The sequence below is a fragment of the Baudoinia panamericana genome (genome assembly GCF_000338955.1).
Source record: "Baudoinia panamericana UAMH 10762 unplaced genomic scaffold BAUCOscaffold_7, whole genome shotgun sequence".
NCBI classification, from domain to species: Eukaryota; Fungi; Ascomycota; class Dothideomycetes; order Mycosphaerellales; family Teratosphaeriaceae; genus Baudoinia; species Baudoinia panamericana.
This window is the reverse complement of record NW_006911263.1, coordinates 188346-204468: the sequence shown is the minus strand read 5'-3', so window position 1 is coordinate 204468 and position 16123 is coordinate 188346. Positions and strand designations below refer to the sequence as shown.

Here is a 16123-nt window from a genome sequence, read left to right as displayed (position 1 = left end):
TTGCTGCTACTAAAGTCGCAGAGAAGCTCGCAGAGCTAAAGCAAGCTACGCCTACCAAAACCCAGCACAAAACCAGTCCACCAAAAGTACAGCTTTCCGCCAATGTGCAGCCAGCGACGCCTCAATCGGTCATGCCCACACGCGCACCCCGTCCGTCACCGGCGCCACACAGACATTCTCAGCCCCTGTCGTTCCCATCAACACAACGAACCGTTTCCGCGTACGATGCTCTTCAAGCTCAACCACCATCCCAATGGCCCGTCACATCTTCGAAAGCCAATGCTATGCACTTTGTTCCTTCCACTGTTCAGCCGCCAAATCAACCGACGGCAGCATCTCTTATCACCAAGCCCAGTACGGCTCACGCCATCAAGCCAAACGCGACCATCAACCAGAACATTCCTCCTGTGATTGCAAAATCTAAACACGTCATCGAGCCCAAAGTTGTCCGCACTGGAGAGGATCGCAACTGGGCCCTGTTGATGAAGCTTATCGGCGACTTCTGGGAAGACCGTGGGCATCTCATTGCTCCCATGAACCTCACGACTCACAATAACGACCCTAACGGTATCCATGTTTTTGTCGACGCAAGCAACATATTCATCGGCTTTACGGACCAGTTGAAGCGCGCTCGGGGCATTCCTTCTTATGCGCAGGTGCCTCAAGTGGACCTTTCTTTTGACGCATTGGCTCTGCTCATGGAACGAAGACGACCTGTCGCTAAAAGAGTCTTGGCGGGCTCGACCCCACATCTGCCAGCCTTCGACAAGGCGAAAGCTGTGGGCTATGAATGTAGCATCCTGGAGAAAGTCTATAAAGCTCGCGAACTTACCGAACGCCAGCTCTTCTTCAAGGAACACGACCGCTTTGGCCGCCCTTATGTCCGCGCAGACAACGCGAAAGCGCTGTCAGCGAATCATAACGGCCCTGCGATTGGGATCGCGAATGGTAACGGCTCGGCACAAACGAGAAATGGCGGCGAGAGCGGCGGTAGTGGCTCGGAAACGGGCAGCACGCCGCAGTACGCTCCAGCACGCATGATCGAGCAGGGTGTGGACGAGATATTGCATCTCAAGATTCTGGAGTCTGTCATTGATGCCGAGAAGCCTTCGACGATTGTTCTCGCTACTGGCGACGCGGCGCAGGCTGAATACAGCCCCGGTTTCATGGTCATGGTGGAACGCGCATTGAAGAAGGGATGGAAGGTGGAGCTCGTGAGTTGGAGCCATAACATCAGCAATGCGTACAAGAGGCGGGACTGGCTTGAAGCGTGGGGTCAGCACTTTAGGGTGGTGTATCTGGACGACTATGCTGAGGAGCTACTCGAGATGTAAAAATGCGTGATTCGAAAAGTCGCCACAAGATCATCGTCACTTTTCCTCGAAGCTTTTCATTGAACGATCCATGAAGGTTCTGGTGGCACTGAAGAGGACGGTGGGGCCCTTCGGTTCAAGACGGTATTCTGGACAGGACGGACTGTCATTCAGCCAGTCTATCACTCCATCTGCTAGTAAGTATTGAAGACGGCATTTCAGGCGGAATGTACCGACGGCTCTCACACCACAACGGCTGTATGGAAGCGTGGTAAGGGATCTTGCTGATCGTCGTACTGTACACTCTCACCGACCATTCTTCCCGTTCGTGTCAATGATCACTGGTTCGGTGCGTGTACGACTCTGCTGCAAGAGCTTACTGAAGACCCTTCTAGTGTTGTAAATTGAACACCCTTCTAGTGTTGTAAATTGAACACCTTCTAGTGTTGTAAATTGAAGACCCTTCTAGTGCTGTAAACCCGGATCCATCCCCCGTCCGCCATGGTATTGCGATAGACAAATGCGCAGAGCTTCCAAAACAATATTTACGAAGCGGTAGGAGTTGGCGAAGGCGATGTAGTCGACATGACTGCGCATTCTGGGAGATAAGGTATGTGATATCTCGTTATTCGCGAGGGTACATCCCTCGGGCATCACGCCTCCTGGCCGATAGCATCATACAACAGGTTTCTGTCGTATCTGCGGCGGGACACCCGGTGCGCCTAACCAGCAATAACGGAAGCCACCAACACTCTGTGTTCATTGGCGTACCCCCTTCAGCTTGTACTCTTGCGTGCGTAGATTTGCAACCGTACGCCCCTAAGCGTCTTTCGACTGCACATTCACCACCAAGCAAGCGCAGCCGGTCCACTCCCGCAAGATGTAGCGATAAGAAAGTGGAGGACTGATGCAATCCCATTTCTGTATAACCTATTATTGAGCTAAGACGAAAGCAGCTCATCGTGGCGAACGGCTGTTTACCTAATAAGCACGGCTAAGCCTGTGAGCTAAGCTTGCGTGAGCGTTCTCCCCGTGAAGGCTAGTGCTGCCACCGCAGTCTGTCCTCAGCCGCAGGCGACAAGAGGAGCCGAGCGAGATTCTGCTGGACATTAGAAGCAGCATTCGGCATGCTCCAACGACCGGGCCTCGAAGCCTGATGACATGGGATCGACCGATGGGAGACTCACCAGCTGCTGCATCCTCTTCGGACAACCAGCCCAGCATTAATGAGCGTGGCGTGGCGACGATTGTGGCCCAGTACCCGGCTGCATCTGCCCTGCAGTTCGGGCTGGAACGCCCCTGGCGATGGTGAGCTCGAAGGATTCCGCAGTGCATTGGTGCGCTCTGTTGGCCTTTACACACGATTTTCTATGATATTTGATGAGCTTACTTACGAAATGTATGGAATTGAGACCTGATTTCGCGTCCTTACTATCGCTTCTGCCCACGATTTTTGCCATCGCATAGATCATTCGGACTCCAGGCGTGGGAACATCATGCGGTTGGCGGCAACTTTAGTGCCAGTATTGGGAGTACTAGCCGCAGCGCAACTGTACAGCAACAGCAGCAGTGCCACCACCACGATTACTACCAGCGTAATCAGCACCTCTAGCACGATCAGCAGCAGCTTTACTAGCAGTAGCAGTAGCAGTATCATCAGCAGCAGCAAGACTAGCAGTACCAGCAGCAATGTTGTCGTCAGCAGCATTTCGTCCATCGCGTCACGAAGCTCGAGTAGCTCTTCGATCCCTTCGACCTCATCATCGCGCACGAGCAGCACCTTATCATCAACCGCAGCGCCAAGTCCGACCACCAGTGTTGTCTCCGCAACGACCACGTTCAACAGCAGCAGCACCTATATTTATACGCCCCCTCCAGTCACCTACACCGCGCTCTCTGACTTTCCTGGAGCAACCGGCCTTTGTTGCTGGCTTTACCCAGTAGGTGTTGGTGTCAACACTTGGTACACGAGTCCTGTGACAGTTCTTGCTGCAACGGTCCATAGCACATTCTTGGAAATAAACGGCAGCCGCACACTCGCGAATGTTAGCACAGAGTTTGTCCCCAATGCCACGCAATACTTCGGTTCTTACCCGGTGCAATATGGCGACGGGACTTACACGACGGTTGTGCCGGGGGTACCGCCTACTCTGTTACCAGAGGAAGCCAACTTGTATGGTCAAACTTCGGTCAGTGACTACACCGAGGTGACGTTCCCTAACCAGCCGGGCCTGACAATCATGTCACCTACTGCTTGGCTGACATACGAGTTCGCGACACTGGAGGTGGGCTGGTCTTCCGCCGGAAGCTGTTATCAGAAAATTCCTCAAGGAACACTGCTGTGGTCGACCGTCTATAATGGAACGTACTACAGCTCCACCGACCTGGTAACAGCCACCTCCACCGCACTAATGTCATTCGGCTTCGGGAGTCCTGGCACCGGCGAGGCCCAGGGTATTCAGTTAGATTACGCGGTGCCTTTCGTCGGCAATGTCACCCAATACATGGAAGGCGTAGCATGGGACGGGGTTGGCCAGATTCGGTTTGACGACTTCCCGGTCTGGCCAGGGTCTGCTTTTGCCGATGATCCTTACTTGGTCTCACAATTTGCGTCTATAGGCTATTGCAGCCCAGCAGGTGGTCTAGGAGGTGCGTACCGTCGTGAGAGCAAGCCCCTCTAGGTTTGAGAGCTTGCTGACCATCCTTACCAGAACCTACCGCGCATGTCCCTGTTCAGCTACTGACTTCAACTTCCTCGACTGTTATCACGCTAGCAGGAACGCCGGCTTCCACTACTGCAAGCCCAACCGACACGCCTAGCTCAACCGGTACTACGGTTTCTGCAAGCACAGCAGAGACGCCGCTTGCGGATCCGACGGTAGAGACGTCAGCCTCGACCCTACAGGTACCGTCCTCGTCCAGTACGGCAATCACAAGCCCCTCCCAACCATCCAATTTATCACCGGCCACCGCGCAAACACAGACCAGCTTAGCAGTCGATGGTTCCTTCCCGAGCAGCGGAAGCACACCACAAGCCAGCCTCGTTAACCCAACCACGTCTGTAACCGCATTAGCAGATAATATCCCTAGCAGTACAGCTGTCAGCGCACCATTTCCGGTCGAGGAGTCTTCGGAGAACTCGCTATCAGTCCCTACACTGGCTCCCAGCACGTCGACCACCGTGGGTCTAAGTAACCTGATCTCCGCAATCGGTCAAGTTGCCTCCGCTTCAACCGTAAACGAAGGTGCTACACCTGCCGGCCCTGCATCTCCAAACATCGGCTCTGCGCAGGCGGTCGAGACCGGTGGCGCTGTGGGTGTGTTAGCGTCCGCGCTCTCGTCTTCGGCAACCTATACTGGCAACGTGGCCGGTGCTATTGCAAGCGGCCTCGGTCTGACCCAAGCTCAAACTGAAACGCCCGCTCAACCTTCGCCAGTTGCCGCGGCCGTATCTCAACCCAGTGCGTCGGCTCAACTGTCTCCGGCGTTGCAACAGGCTACCGTTCCGGCAGCCATTACGATCGCTGGGAGTACAGTTACGCCGAATTCAGCTTCACAATATGTTGTTGGGCCGCAGACTCTTGCAGCCGGAAGTACGGCGGTCGTCGTATCCGGGACAACGTATTCTTTGGTCGCATCAGGAATCGCTGTTGTTGTCAATGGGCAGACGAGCGCTATCACGGCGGCAGAGCAGTCTCCAGCCGTACAACAATCTCCGACGCTAGCAGCAATCACTGTTGCGGGCTCCACGATCACTGCAAACTCCGCTTCGCAATATGTTGTCGGGACCCAGACTCTCGCAGCTGGTTCCTCGGCAATCGTAGCCAGCGGGACAACCTATTCGCTGGCGCCCTCCGGGACCGCCCTAGTCATTAACGGCCAGACAACGCCTGTTGCAGCATCCCAGCAACCGGTTGCGCCTGCGCCTGCTGCTATCACGGTGGCCGGGTCTTCTGTCACCGCGAACGCAGCCTCCCAGTACGTTGTCGGATCGCAAACTCTTGCCCCGGGAGGCTCAGCAGTCGCCGTAAGCGGTACCACTTATTCATTGGCTGCAGCGGGGACGGCTCTTGTCGTGAACGGACAAACTAGCCCTATTATTATTGCGCAGCAGTCTCGCACAACTTTGGCTATTACGATAGCTGGCGCTACCGTGACGGCCAACTCGGCCTCAGAATACGTCGTTGGCTTGCAGACTTTGGCAGCAGGCGGATCGGCAGTCGTCCTAAGCGGTACCACTTACTCACTTGCTCCCTCCGCCACTGCGATCGTGGTGAACGGACAGACGTCGAATATCGCTGCGGCTGCCAGCACAACCCATCCGGCCACGGGTCAGATCACCATTGGCTCGCAGGTCGTGACATACTCCCAGAACGGCCAAGGCGCCGTGGTGGTAGGCTCACAAACGCTGTCTGCCGGTCAATCTGCCGCGACAATCGCAGGACAGCAGGTTTCCGTGCAGTCGAACGGCGTCATTGTGGTGAACAGCTCTCCCGTGGCAACCGCGGGTGGCACGGCCGCCAGCCCGGTCACGGGGATTGTATCGATCGGTAGCCAGGCGTATACGTACACTGCCCTCAGCCAGGGCGGAGTCGTGGTCGGATCTCAAACTGTATCCGCTGGAAGTCCGGCCATCACGATTGGCGGACAGCAAGTATCACTGGCTTCCAATGGCGTTGTGGAAGTGAACAGCTCGCCTGCTGCAACCGTCACCGCTGCTCGGGCTTCGGCCGCCGCTACGGTGCCCAGTACCGGGGTCATAACAATCGGCACGCAAACGGTGGGATACACCTTCTCCGGCTCCAGCGTGGTCATCGGCTCTCAGACCCTGGCAGCAGGATCCACCATCGTCGTTGACGGTCAAACCGTCTCACTCTCCCCCTCCGGCAGCGCAATCGAGATCGTCTCCGGCTCAAGCATCATCAGCACACTCCTCGCCGCGAGTCCGAGTCCGAGTCCCACCCGCACAAACGATGTACCCACCACCGGCATCCTCACCCTCGGCACGCAGACGGTGGGGTACAGTTTCACCGCATCGGCCGTCGTCGTCGGCTCGCAGACACTCAAACCCGGATCTGCCATCACAGTCAACGGACAAACGATCTCCCTCTCCCCATCCGGCAGTGCGGTGGAGATCGTGTCCGGGTCGAGCGTGCTCTCTACACTTGTGGGTGGGAGTGCTTCGAGGACGAGCGGCGCAAGTGTCTCGCTTGCAGCCGCGGCGTCCTCCACGTCGGCCCCGCGGACTTCGAGTGCCGCCGCAGCTGCTGCGGTTACCGAAAAAGCGATGGGGTTGTGGATGGCTGCGTTGGGCGTGGGGGTTGGGGTCGGTATAGGCGTGTTGTAGCATAGAACATATGAGTGTACGAATCTTGACATTAGCGTAATGTACAGATTATGACGAATGAAAGTTGTTCAATCTGAGTTCTCCACAAGATGAACCTCGATGGCGGTGTGGGAGTACGTCGATGTTTATCTGAACTGGGCCGAGAACTTGAGCTGTGGTATGGAGGTGATGATGCAGGCTGCAGTGAGTGAGTGCTATATGACGATGAACATTGGCAGAGAACGTCGTCAGGCAGTGACATTACGGTATTCGCCGCGGCTATCCTACATCGCCACCGCCCAGCAGCCTCTACACCCGTGGTGGGGCGTGAAAGTGCTGTCGGGCGCATGCTCGCACCATATACGCCATGCTCAGGCCCAAAAGCCACTCTGCACACCGCAACCAAATGAAGCAGACGCCCCGCTCACGCTGGCAGCTCATGACCGCATACCGTCCGTCAAAACGCAACGCAACGCGACGCAACCCACCTCACTTCTTGCTCACGTCCCCGTCCCCGCCCCACTCTTCCCCAAAAGCCCCTCCAACCTCCCCTTCGCGTAGGGGGTAGGATCATACTGCGCGGGCACCAACCCACTCCCCAACACCCCGCCCACGCACACCACCAACCCCACCACGGCGAGCCCCATCACAACGACCCGTCTACTCACCGGCCGTCGAGCTCCATAGTCCGCCCACCCCCGCTGGCCCTGGGCGAGGTACTCTTTGATCTTCTCCGCGCCGAGTTTGTAGTAGACTAGGCCCGCGAGGGCGATGGAGTAGCCGAAGGCTTGCAAGGGGGTGACGGGGTCGTGGAAGATGGCCATGGAGGCGACGACGAGGAGGATGTCTTTTAGCACGCCGGAGAGGGTCATCACTAGGGAGGAGGTTTTGCCGATCTAGGAAAAATCAGTAAGCTAGTTGATCAAGGGAGGGGAGGAGCTTGCACTTACGAGTAGCACGACCGAGACGTTGAGGAGGAACGCCACCATCGCGTTGGCGATGAGCGTCATGAAACCCAGTCGCTGCACATCCCCAAGCGTCATGCGCGGAACCTCGACAATCACCGCCGTCACGCCGTTCATCAGCGCACAGGCGGGGGCGAAGTAGTACAACGACACGAGGGGATCCATCTTGAACTCGGCGCCGGAGAGCAAGCGTTGCACCATGACGAGCCGGATGGCTTCGAAGATGATGCCGCCGCATTGGAAGAGGAAGCCGACGAGGACGAATTTGATCTCGCCGATGGAGGCGATGATGACGCCGACGACGATGAGGGAGACGTTGCCGAGGGTTTTGAGCGAGGGCTCGGAGACGTGGAGGGTCCAGGAGGTTAGGAGGACGACGATGGGGACGGTGGCCTTGACACAATCAAGTCTGTCAGCGTGTTGAGGTTGTGGTCGAGGGGATCGTGGATGACATACCTTGAGCATCTGTATAAAACTCACGCTGAGATACAGATATGCTTGATTCCCGCAGATCAAGCTAAGCGAGAACATGACGCCGATGGGGACGATGGTGCGTAAATAAATGCGGCCCGTCATGGGCACTTTCTTGCGGGAGTCGAGGAGGGTGGTGGAGCGGGCCATGAGTTGGGTCATGAGGGTGGCGAAGAGCATGTGCCAGCTGGTGAGGAAGATGGGGTAGTCGAATTTGGCGGTGGAGAGGACCCATTTGTTGAAGAGGATGACGCCGGAGGAGCAGGCGATCCATGCGCTACATACACGCCAATCCTGTCAGTTTGGTACGGTCGGGGATGCGGTATGGTATGCGGGGACGTACGCGATGTAGACTGCTGGGTGGATGCCAGCGCCTTTCTTGGACGATTCGGGCTTCTCTGTCAATGGGTTGATGATGGGCAGCACCGGCGCGGCTGGGTCTGTACGCTCTTGCTCGCCTGATATACGCTCTTTTTCCGACATCGACATTGTGGCGGTTGTGTTCTAGGTCTCACCCGGTGGCGGTGGTTGTGGTGGTGGTGGTGGTGGTGGTGGTGTTGCGCGACGGATGCGCTTAATGATGGGTCTGCTGTCGGTCGTGTGTGGGCGGCGAGATATCGGATGGTATTAAAATCGCGGCGCGTCGGGTGCTAATGTTGGGTTACGGTGGAAGTGTGTGCGATGGTTGTACTCCGTCGCACCTACCGAGTTGGGAGAGATAGGTAAAGTGGGAAGTGACGAACCAAAAGTTTATTGGTGATGGCATTGGCGAGTGATGCGCGACAGGCAAGGGACAAGCCGAGCTACCGGCAGCCACCAACGGCGAATGCGATGGCGCGTTTATCAACAACTCTGCTTTGTGGATGTTGAGAAGCTTGAATGTTACCTACAGTTTTACCTGATCCTCCCATCTGTCATCACTCCGACACAATGCTGCTCTTGTTGGACGAAAGGTCACGTTACATCCGTTCGAGCATTGTTCCTCACAGCGATATGCGGCCCACTCAAACCTCCATGTGTAAACACGCCTAACGTACAAGCCACGGGAATGTGCTTGGTTGGATGCTTGTGTCGCGTGAATGCTAAACTCAATGTTACGCCGTCCGTATGGGTCATTCTACCCGACCATCATCTCCTGGAAGCAACCTCAACACGAATGTGTGCATCATACAGTATTCGACCTCGGATATGCATAGAGCTCGAGCTACTGCTCATTTCGAAACCAAACGTGGGTGGCGCCGCTCTACCCGCTAATGCCCTGCCCTGCCCTGCCCTGCCGTTTACTGTATCACTGCAACAAGGCCGATGTACCCGACACTAGACCCTTCCTGCCCAGGTGACTCAGCATGTCGCACGAGCAGCCGGCGAGCCGCAAAGGACCCTGCATGTGGTGTGCAGCTTCCGGTGATTCTCGAAAAAAGGTGGACTTGGGGAAGTGGCGGGCTAGTGAAGTCTACCTTTTACATTTACCCTTCTAGATCGTGAGCGAGTCGCCATTCGTTGACTGTGCATAACTCTCGTCCTTACGTCGCTCATACAGTGGTCCTCGCTAATCCACCGAGCGCCCTCCACAGCAACGCGAATAGAGAACATGGCGCCCAATGGCGTGCTGAGCAATGGCAATGGCAGTGGGCAGGAGGTGTAAGCTCTGGAGCTAAGCTTCGTTGCCATCCGGTCCCACTGCTGACTCCTACCTACCTACCCTACTAGCGATGTCGACATTCTCATCATTGGCGCGGGTCCTACTGGGCTGGGAGCTGCGAAGCGTCTTCACCAGATTGTGCGCATACACAATATTCTCCCCATGTACTTACTGTTGATAGCTAATGTCGGTAGGACGGCCCATCATGGATGATCATCGACAGCAACGAGATCCCCGGCGGTCTCGCATCAACCGACATCACCCCCGAAGGCTTCGTACGTCCATATCACACACACCCTCCCGTACGCGTACTCCAGCACTGATACTTTCCTTGTTACAGCTCTACGACGTCGGCGGCCACGTCATCTTCTCCCACTACAAATACTTCGACGACTGCATCAATGAAGCCCTCCCCAACGAAACCGACTGGTACCAGCACCAACGCGTCTCCTACGTCCGCTACAAGGACCTCTGGGTGCCCTACCCCTTCCAAAACAACATCTCCATGCTGCCGAAGGAGGATCAGGTGATATGTTTGGAGGGCATGATCGATGCCGCGCTCGAGGCGCGAGTCGCCAACACCAAGCCGAAAGATTTCGATGAGTGGATTTTGCGGAATAATGGCGAGGGATTGGCGAATATATTCATGCGGCCGTACAATTACAAGGTTTGGGCTGTGCCGACGACAAAAGTGAGAACATCCGCATCACCTCATCGCATGCTCATATACTAATGGGATGTCGTAGATGCAATGCCAATGGCTCGGTGAACGCGTCGCAGCGCCCAATGTCAAGCTGGTTACGAAGAACGTCATCCTCAACAAAACCGCCGGCAACTGGGGCCCCAACGCCACCTTCCGCTTCCCCGCCCACGGCGGCACAGGCAATATCTGGATCTCCGTCGCCAAGACCATACCGCGCGAGAAGCAGCGTTTCGGCTCGCACGGCCGCGTCAAATCTGTCGATGCACCGAACAAACGCGTCCATCTCGAAGATGGCACGACTATTAAGTATGAAAAGCTCATCTCCACCATGGCGGTCGACTCGCTGGTGGAAGCCATGCACGACGACTCCCTCATCAAACTCTCCCGCGGCCTCTTCTACAGCACCACCCACGTCATTGGCGTGGGAGTCCGTGGCTCACGTCCGGAGCGGATAGGAGATAAATGCTGGCTCTACTTCCCGGAAGACAACTGTCCCTTCTACCGCGCCACCATCTTTTCAAATTACTCCCCTAATAACCAACCGCAAGCGACTAAGAAACTTCCGACCCAGCAACTCGCCGATGGGAGTAAACCGGATAGTACCGAGCCGACGGCGGGTCCGTACTGGAGTATCATGCTCGAAGTCTCCGAATCCAGCATGAAACCCGTCAATGTCCAAACCATGCTCCCCGATTGCATCGCCGGGCTCGTGGCAACACAAATGCTCAAACCCACGGACGAAATCGTGTCGACGTACCACCGCGCCTTCGACCACGGATACCCCACCCCAACCCTCGAGCGCGAGGGCGTACTCACCCAATTACTCCCGAAGTTGTATGATATGGGCATTCTGTCGAGGGGTCGATTCGGCAGTTGGCGGTACGAAGTCGGGAATCAGGATCATTCTTTCATGTTGGGCGTGGAGGCGGCGGATCACATCGTCAATGGCGCGGCGGAGCTGACGTTGAACTATCCCGATTTCGTCAACACGCGCGTGAATTCGGAGAGGCGGTTGGTGGATGGGGCGCAGTTTTTCAAGAGTATGAAGGGGATCCGGGTGGAGGGGATGCCGTTGCGGGCGAAGATGGATGGTTGAGGTGGATTGTCGAGGGGGGGGTTTTGTTTTGGGAGATGTGGGGTTTTTCTGGTGAGGCGGATAGGGTGGGGGTTCGGGGTGTTTGGGGTGTATGAGGTGTATGAGGTGCAGGGGAGTTTGGGGTTTAGTGTCTCTTTGTGCCGCGCGGCGTGGTGTGGTTGGGAAGGGGGGCTTATGATTAGTGATGGCATGGTTATTTTGAGCCTTGTTGTGAGGCGGATGCACGGGAGAAGCTGGCATACGGTATTGAGTACCGGTTTAGATTCTAGCTTAGATGCATAATGGTATCGCTGCCAATAGAGCTGAAAGGCGAATGCCCAGGCGCGGAATTGTTTTGGGTGGGTATCGAGTCTCATTCCAACCACGAACCACCTATATTCATACCACATTATACAAACGACTCACGACGACCTTTTCCGGTTTGGCGTTTCCGCCCAGGCTCCTCTTCTGCACTTACCTGCTTTCCTTGCTCATTGCTACACAGTATATGTACATGTATTTACCAGACTCTAAGGCCCGGAGCGTGGAGAACTCCCCCGGGTACAGTACATGTAGGCACGTACGCACTCATGCTGTAAGCACTTCGGCGCTTCCCGCTGTTCCCCGTGTTTTCGGGCCGCGCGCGCAATCCGCAGCCGTTTCCGCAACGCGGGCTTGACATGTGCAGCTTTCAGCTTCAGCTTCAGCTTCACGCCTTCGCCCGACGACGATGTGAATGTGAGTGGCAATGGCAATGGCTGCGCGCGTGTGCGAGTGAACCGTTCTACGGGGCATGCGGTTCCGCGGTGTTTGGGCGTCCTTTGATTCTTTTTTCCCGCCGTTATCCACGTACGTCGCACATCGGCATCAAACGCGCCATCATCTCTCCGGACCAGCCATCAACCCACGCAATAACCCGAAGCGACCGCCACCATGAACCCCGCCGACCTAACCCTCTCCCTCTCCCCGACGCTTACGACGAAAACCCTGCCCACGCCGCAGTCTTCCGCGCAGAAGCATGGTGGGAAAGCGCCCGTTCCGCGCATTGAACTGGAACCCATCGCGACCGCTCTCAAAGCCGCCCTGGGCGAGGGCTGGACGGAGTATAAGACCGCCGTTAGTAGCTTCCTGCTGGGGAACATCAATCAAGCCGAGCTGAGCTACGTCATCAACCCATTACTTTCTCCGGCCTTGACGGTGTTGTCCGTACTTGACCCCGCGCGTCCGGCCACGTCGACACTACATCTGCATAATCAATTCTTGGTGTGTCTGTACGCGAATGTCTACCGTGACGCCCCGCCGAGTGAAGTCGCGAGTTGGGTCGTCGCGACGGATAAACCTGCGTCTACTTCGAAGAATGGCGGGGCCGGTGGTGCGGGGGGCGTGGGGGGGAGCGATGAGGCGGAGGAGAGGCTGAAGAGGGAGGTCATGGGTCTTCATCCGCGGGATCGGCGGAGGTTGAAGATGGTCAAGGAGAATGCGAGCGCGGATGTGGATGCCGGGTTGAAGGAGATGATGGAGTATCATGATGAGCTGGCTGTTAAACCACCGACGGCGAATGCGCATGCGAATGATGTGCCGCCGAGTGCGGGCGGGATGGCGTTGGCGAAGGGGAATTGGGATATCGAGACCCGGCGCCGATATGCGCAACCGCTTGCTGCGGAGACGTTGGAGTTCCCCACCCTCGCCGACCTGCAATCCCGCATCGAACCCATCTGCGCGGAAGAAGGCTTACCCACCAATACAACGGGTATGCACGACCTCGCTGGCCTAGTCGAGCAAGCGACGGAAGTCTACCTGAAGGAAATGATCGGGACCCTCTGGTCGCATGTTCGCGCGGATGGGGTTGGGGAGGGTACGGTTCAGACTTCTGCGTTCCGGAAGCGGCTGAGGAAGGAAGAAGAGGAGGTGGAGAGGGGAGTCGTGCAGCGGAATGCGCTGGGTTTATTGCCGGTCGAGTTGGAGGTCCAGGCGCGGAGGATGCCGTTGGAGATGGAGGATTTGCGGGTGGGGTTGGGGGTCGGGGACGGGTATTTGCGGGGGAGTGGGCTTTTGGGGGAGGGGATTTGGTTGGAGAGGTTTGCGGATAGGGGTGGGGATATGACTCAGACTCGGATCGCTGGAAGTGGATGGGGTGGTGGGGGGAGGACGGTGGCGAATGGTGGGCCTGTGGTGAATGGGCATGCGCATGTTGGCGATGAGGCTGAGGTGTGGCGGGGAGGGTATGGGGGGATGCATACGGAGTTGGCTGGGTTGTTGGATGATTGTTTGGAGGTTGGGTGAGACTTCTTCAGTTCGTGCAACCGCCCTCTTTGCGTTGGCGCAGGAGGCAGTGTTGAGACCCTCGACCACACGTCACCACTGTAACCAACAGTACTAATCGCCGCGTTGGCTACAACAAATCGCCGGATGAATAGCTTCAGCGTTTGGACGAAGTCTCCAGCCAATGCAAACCGGCCCCCGATTATTGCAAAGGGGCGGCATCGATGCGACATCGCGGTCCCGGACAGGCGACAAAACGGAGTTGACAGCGAGAAGCAAGTCGAGCCTTCGTTGGACAGTGTAGCATGGCAAAAGCGGATGCAGATGCAGATGCAGATGAGCTCTATGCAAATGGCGAAAAGCCATATTACCCAATACTTCAACTTTACCTTCACTCGACGGCAACCTCACTGGACGTTGCTCAGCTTACTGCACACGCTCATACGCCCGCCACCACAGCCCCACATTCGCCGCAACCAGCAAATCCAACATCCCTATGCCCGCAGGCTCGATGATCAATTTCCCCAACTTCGCCCGTTTGCCGCCGAACCCTCCGCCCGCTTTCTCCCGGCCGAGGGTGAGGTCTACTCGGCCTTGGGAATCGAGTAGGATGGTGGGAGTCGGAGGTGCGTCGATGTCTCCTTCGCCTTCATGGTCCCCGTTGTGGCGGGAATGGCGCGAGAAATAAGAAGTCCGCTTCTCACTGTTTGGTAGCGTCGGCGTGGACGTGCCGTCTTTTTTTGGGGTAGATGTAGACGTAGGAAGGTTGAAGCGCAGTTCACTCACTTCCACCCCTCCCGAGTAGTTGTTCGGGACGAGGTAGTGTCGGCACTTCAGCGCTTTCCCCGTCGCCGTGGTGCTGAACTCGCATTGCCCATCCCAGGGACTGGCGAAGGTGTAGTTTTTGCTTCGTTTGTCCGAGGTGGGAGTTTCCCGACGACGGCCGGTTAGGTCGGAGAGAGTCCGTTCTCGGCGGGATGGTGCGGGATGTTCGTCCGAACCGACTTTACGATGGCCGTACCCGTGTTCTCCGTAGCGTGAGCCGGGGAGGTAGAGGCGGCGCCGGAAGGTGCCTGTTGGTGCGGTGACGGAGGCGTCGTCGCTGGTGGTGGAGGAGCGGGTGGAGGTGCTGGTGCGTGAAGCGGAACGATCGGGGGTGCTGATGAATTGGGAGTAGCCGGGGTTGGTGATGTCGAGGTAGAGCGGGGCGCCGGAGCGTTTCGTCTTGTTCGCTGCTGAGCCTGGGGAGAGCAGGGCGGTGGAGGTGACTTCGTGGATGGGTGGGTCATAGATGCATGCGACGTTCCATTGAGCGCCGGAGGCTGGGTCGCGCCGGATGAGGGTTAGAGAGCCGAGGGTGGAAGTACTGGCGTCATTGTTGTCGGTTGCCGGTCTCTCGACTGTTAGAAGGTACATGGTCCGGTCGTCGGGAGGGGTAGGTAGTGGTCTTGGCCGAGGTAGTATTGACGGAAGGTTGACGTGGGGCGGAACCAGGGGCGGAGTCTGCTCGTTGGTAATGTCTCGTAGGAGCGGCTTGCGGGGGATATGCTGAATGGAAGCTTGTGACAGTGGTCGAGGCTTTTGAAACGGCGGCTGATCTTCGTCCTGCGAGAGGAATGATGGCGAGTAAGGTGAGCTGCTTTGCGGAGCATGTAACGGTCTTCTTCTGATAGTATTCGGATCTTCTGTGGTAGTGCTTGATCCGGCTACGTCTGAACGCGACGAGGAGGGCCGTCGAGGCTCCGGCGCTTGCTGTTCGTCCTCGAGGTTGATATGTAGATAGTATAGAGAACTGTGCACATCCTCGGCAGACACAATCTTGTCGCGTGGCTTGAGTGGCGTTAAAAAGACATCCTGACTTCCCGGGACTCGTGCGATATATAGTACAAGAGGTCTTTCGACCGGTAAAGGTGCATTCGGATGTGATGGTGGATCCGATGCGATGGCGGTAATGGTTGATAGTGAGCTAGCTTCTACTGTTTCATCCATATCTCGAGCCATGTGTACTTCCGGAAATGTATCTCGATGTCGCCGCTTGGAGCATACAAGGTGTCAGCGTGCCTAAATCTAATGTTTACAACGAAGCCGGGTAATGGTAAGAGAGATGCAAAACGTATGGAGGGCAAGAGCGACGTTCTCGCAGTCCGCGGATGTTGTGGAAGGAAGGCTTCACATATGTATGTATATACACACAGTTAGGCTCCGACATGCTGAGGATGCATGGAAGAGTACGACGGTCAATGTGACGGTTGCTGCGCGGACAATGTGGCTGCGACCCAACCAAGGCATCCCTGTTCTCTTGCCGCGCCGCTGTGCGACTTGCAGCAACACACTCGGAGCGACACAATTCAAGAATGCCTACAGCA

The 16123-nt window shown here is 56.6% G+C and overlaps 7 protein-coding genes across 7 annotated transcripts; 3 read left to right on the top strand and 4 right to left on the bottom strand.

Annotated features, from left to right (window-relative positions):
* Positions 1-284: 284 nt before the first annotated feature.
* BAUCODRAFT_70827 (uncharacterized protein) lies at positions 285-1334 on the top strand (the record flags this gene model as incomplete). Its single annotated transcript, XM_007678738.1, has 2 exons — positions 285-881; positions 984-1334. 2 exons carry the CDS (start codon positions 285-287, stop codon positions 1332-1334), a joined length of 948 nt encoding a protein of 315 aa, XP_007676928.1.
* A 254-nt stretch (positions 1335-1588) lies between these two features.
* Positions 1589-2190, bottom strand: BAUCODRAFT_34350 (uncharacterized protein). Its single transcript, XM_007678579.1, has one exon. The coding sequence runs from the start codon at positions 1965-1967 to the stop codon at positions 1779-1781; it is 189 nt and encodes a 62-aa protein (XP_007676769.1). The 5' UTR covers positions 1968-2190; the 3' UTR covers positions 1589-1778.
* A 4753-nt stretch (positions 2191-6943) lies between these two features.
* Positions 6944-8879, bottom strand: BAUCODRAFT_34348 (uncharacterized protein). Its single transcript, XM_007678578.1, has 4 exons — positions 8419-8879; positions 8061-8352; positions 7590-7997; positions 6944-7535 (listed from the first exon to the last, which is right to left on the bottom strand). Exons 1-4 carry the CDS (start codon positions 8562-8564, stop codon positions 7140-7142), a joined length of 1242 nt encoding a protein of 413 aa, XP_007676768.1. The 5' UTR covers positions 8565-8879; the 3' UTR covers positions 6944-7139.
* Positions 8880-8907: 28 nt separating this feature from the next.
* BAUCODRAFT_34347 (uncharacterized protein) lies at positions 8908-9238 on the bottom strand. The gene has a single exon (XM_007678577.1). It carries the CDS (start codon positions 9189-9191, stop codon positions 9030-9032), a length of 162 nt encoding a protein of 53 aa, XP_007676767.1. The 5' UTR covers positions 9192-9238; the 3' UTR covers positions 8908-9029.
* A 304-nt stretch (positions 9239-9542) lies between these two features.
* BAUCODRAFT_34346 (uncharacterized protein) lies at positions 9543-11829 on the top strand. The gene is made up of 5 exons (XM_007678576.1): positions 9543-9716; positions 9786-9855; positions 9912-9992; positions 10058-10408; positions 10464-11829. The coding sequence occupies exons 1-5, from the start codon at positions 9667-9669 to the stop codon at positions 11514-11516; spliced, it is 1605 nt and encodes a 534-aa protein (XP_007676766.1). The 5' UTR covers positions 9543-9666; the 3' UTR covers positions 11517-11829.
* A 599-nt stretch (positions 11830-12428) lies between these two features.
* Positions 12429-13583, top strand: BAUCODRAFT_48874 (uncharacterized protein; the record flags this gene model as incomplete). Its single annotated transcript, XM_007678713.1, has 1 exon — positions 12429-13583. A coding segment is annotated over one exon (1155 nt), but the record flags the coding sequence as incomplete, so codon positions are not given.
* Positions 13584-13980: 397 nt separating this feature from the next.
* On the bottom strand, positions 13981-16027 carry BAUCODRAFT_494959 (uncharacterized protein). The gene has a single exon (XM_007678868.1). It carries the CDS (start codon positions 15756-15758, stop codon positions 14184-14186), a length of 1575 nt encoding a protein of 524 aa, XP_007677058.1. The 5' UTR covers positions 15759-16027; the 3' UTR covers positions 13981-14183.
* Positions 16028-16123: the final 96 nt, after the last annotated feature.

What these genes read in the sequence shown, in the direction of transcription:
- BAUCODRAFT_34348 (XM_007678578.1), bottom strand. Translation starts at nt 8,564, where the DNA reads ATGTCGATGTCGGAAAAAGAGCGTATATCAGGCGAGCAAGAGCGTACA. An exon ending in CACCCAGCAGTCTACATCGC is followed by an intron (nt 8,353 to 8,418) that starts GTACGTCCCCGC and finishes GCGTGTATGTAG; the next exon opens with CGCATGGATCGCCTGCTCCT. An exon ending in ACGTCTCGGTCGTGCTACTC is followed by an intron (nt 7,536 to 7,589) that starts GTAAGTGCAAGC and finishes GATTTTTCCTAG; the next exon opens with ATCGGCAAAACCTCCTCCCT.
- BAUCODRAFT_34347 (XM_007678577.1), bottom strand. Translation starts at nt 9,191, where the DNA reads ATGACCCATACGGACGGCGTAACATTGAGTTTAGCATTCACGCGACAC.
- BAUCODRAFT_494959 (XM_007678868.1), bottom strand. Translation starts at nt 15,758, where the DNA reads ATGGCTCGAGATATGGATGAAACAGTAGAAGCTAGCTCACTATCAACC.
- BAUCODRAFT_34350 (XM_007678579.1), bottom strand. Translation starts at nt 1,967, where the DNA reads ATGCCCGAGGGATGTACCCTCGCGAATAACGAGATATCACATACCTTA.
- BAUCODRAFT_34346 (XM_007678576.1), top strand. Translation starts at nt 9,667, where the DNA reads ATGGCGCCCAATGGCGTGCTGAGCAATGGCAATGGCAGTGGGCAGGAG. An exon ending in AATGGCAGTGGGCAGGAGGT is followed by an intron (nt 9,717 to 9,785) that starts GTAAGCTCTGGA and finishes CTACCCTACTAG; the next exon opens with CGATGTCGACATTCTCATCA. An exon ending in ACATCACCCCCGAAGGCTTC is followed by an intron (nt 9,993 to 10,057) that starts GTACGTCCATAT and finishes TCCTTGTTACAG; the next exon opens with CTCTACGACGTCGGCGGCCA.